The following is a 1672-nucleotide window of genomic DNA, read 5'->3' as shown; positions in this document are numbered from 1 at the left end:
GGGGGGCGGGGGGCGGGGGCATTTTTCGTTGTTGGGCTCCGACTCGTCCTCTTGGGGTTATTGATCTCTTCCCCGGGTCAGCACGCCTTGGATGATATCCAATATCTAATCCTCCAATTACTAGATCTACTAGGTTGTTAACTCTTTGATGCACTCCATGTTGTCGGTGTTTTTGTTGTGAGTTTCTTCTCCTTAAGCTGCTTCCCTTCTTATTTGTCACATAATCCACGCTTATCACAATGTTTAGAATGTTGAATCATGATTTGTTCGAGAATCACAGCCAAGGAATAGAACATAAGGAGGGAGAGAGATAAAGAGAATGGAGTGGACAATAATGAACGATAATTTGTCATAATAAATCAAGTCTTATTCATAAAGTGATTCTTTTATTTATAGAGGAAATAATAGAATATAAAGATTTTATATTTTTGTCACTGCTTTAAAATGGTTTGTATTGAGGTATTTCTTGTATTTTACATACATGAGTCTGTCGTCCAGCTATGTTTGACTTGATCGGCTGACTTTTGTCAGCTTTAGGTAGACAGGATCAGCTCAATCAGCTGAGATAATCTCAATCAACAGATCTTGGTCGATATGGGTCGGCCAGTTGATATGGCTCGACTGACGATCCTAGACATCCGATGAGGGCCTTTGGCATCCCTTAGGTAGTGGAAATACTAGTGAACCAAATCTCAAGAGGGAAAAAACGCAAGAAAATGCAGCTAGTCCCATGTAAACTGTACAGGAATGAGAAGGAACTAAGCAAGAACTAAATGGCTGTGAGGAATCCCAAAAAGGCAGTCCTTTTCTCTAATAACTGAATCATCAGCAAGTATTTGATTTCTAAGGCTCCTTGCTACCTTTTCTAGAAGCTCTCACGCTTCAACAAACAAGTAGAACCAAGTTGAAAACACCCACGAACCAATTCTTTTTATGTCTTCCTGCATTAGCAGCCTCCATCCGTGCTCAAAAACACCATTTTTTATCATTTCAAGCTTTAATCAAAAACCCTATTACCTACAGAAGCGCTCCCAGAAAAGCACCTTGTTTGACAACTAACAGCTACCACCCATTCAATTCTTCTTGATTATATGCCAAAAGATACAGACAAAATTATTGAAATCAAAAGCAGCCAATACAGTTAACAGCATTAAACTAACATCAAAAGGCTCAATTCAACCAACAAAAACAAAAAAAGAAAAAGTAACACTCACCTCCACGCCCTCCCTTTCCCTGAGAATCCCCCTCGCCGTCGCCCTCCAGACCAGACCATCCGGCAAATGGGTCGCGCAAACTGTTGCTGATGCTCCATGATTGTCCTTCCCTTCCGTCATTTCTGCTTCCACCATAAGCGTAGAGAACGGTCCGGCGTTGTGATAACCGGAATCGGATCTGAAGAAAGAAGGAAGAACTTTCGCGGTAACGACGGATGCTCCGCAGCTGGAGCGAGCCAGGGGACGAGGGACTGCCAAGTGACGCCATAGATTATATGGAGGAGAGCTCAGTCACAGATTCGCCGAGGTTTCTAGGGCTTTTTTCAGTAAGAGGAGAGCATTCAAGTGAAAAGATGAACCTTTTGAAGTTATCTTGGCATGGTAGAGAGTGGAGATGTGCCTGGCCACTGGTTATCTACAATACGGGTCGGGCTTTGGTGACGATGACCTGGACCAAC

The 1672-nt window shown here is 42.9% G+C and overlaps 1 protein-coding gene across 1 annotated transcript in view; it reads right to left on the bottom strand.

Annotated features, from left to right (window-relative positions):
• The window catches only part of LOC110026961, an 18038-nt gene extending 16366 nt beyond the window's left edge, over nucleotides 1–1672 (bottom strand). The window contains 1 exon segment of the mRNA XM_020728205.1: nucleotides 1215–1672. Coding sequence (XP_020583864.1) covers nucleotides 1215–1482 — 268 coding nt within the window. The 5' untranslated portion in view covers nucleotides 1483–1672.

Source organism: Phalaenopsis equestris, unplaced genomic scaffold (assembly GCF_001263595.1).
Source record: "Phalaenopsis equestris unplaced genomic scaffold, ASM126359v1 Scaffold000002, whole genome shotgun sequence".
Lineage (NCBI taxonomy): Eukaryota > Viridiplantae > Streptophyta > Magnoliopsida > Asparagales > Orchidaceae > Phalaenopsis > Phalaenopsis equestris.
This window is presented reverse-complemented; position numbering and strand designations above follow the sequence as displayed.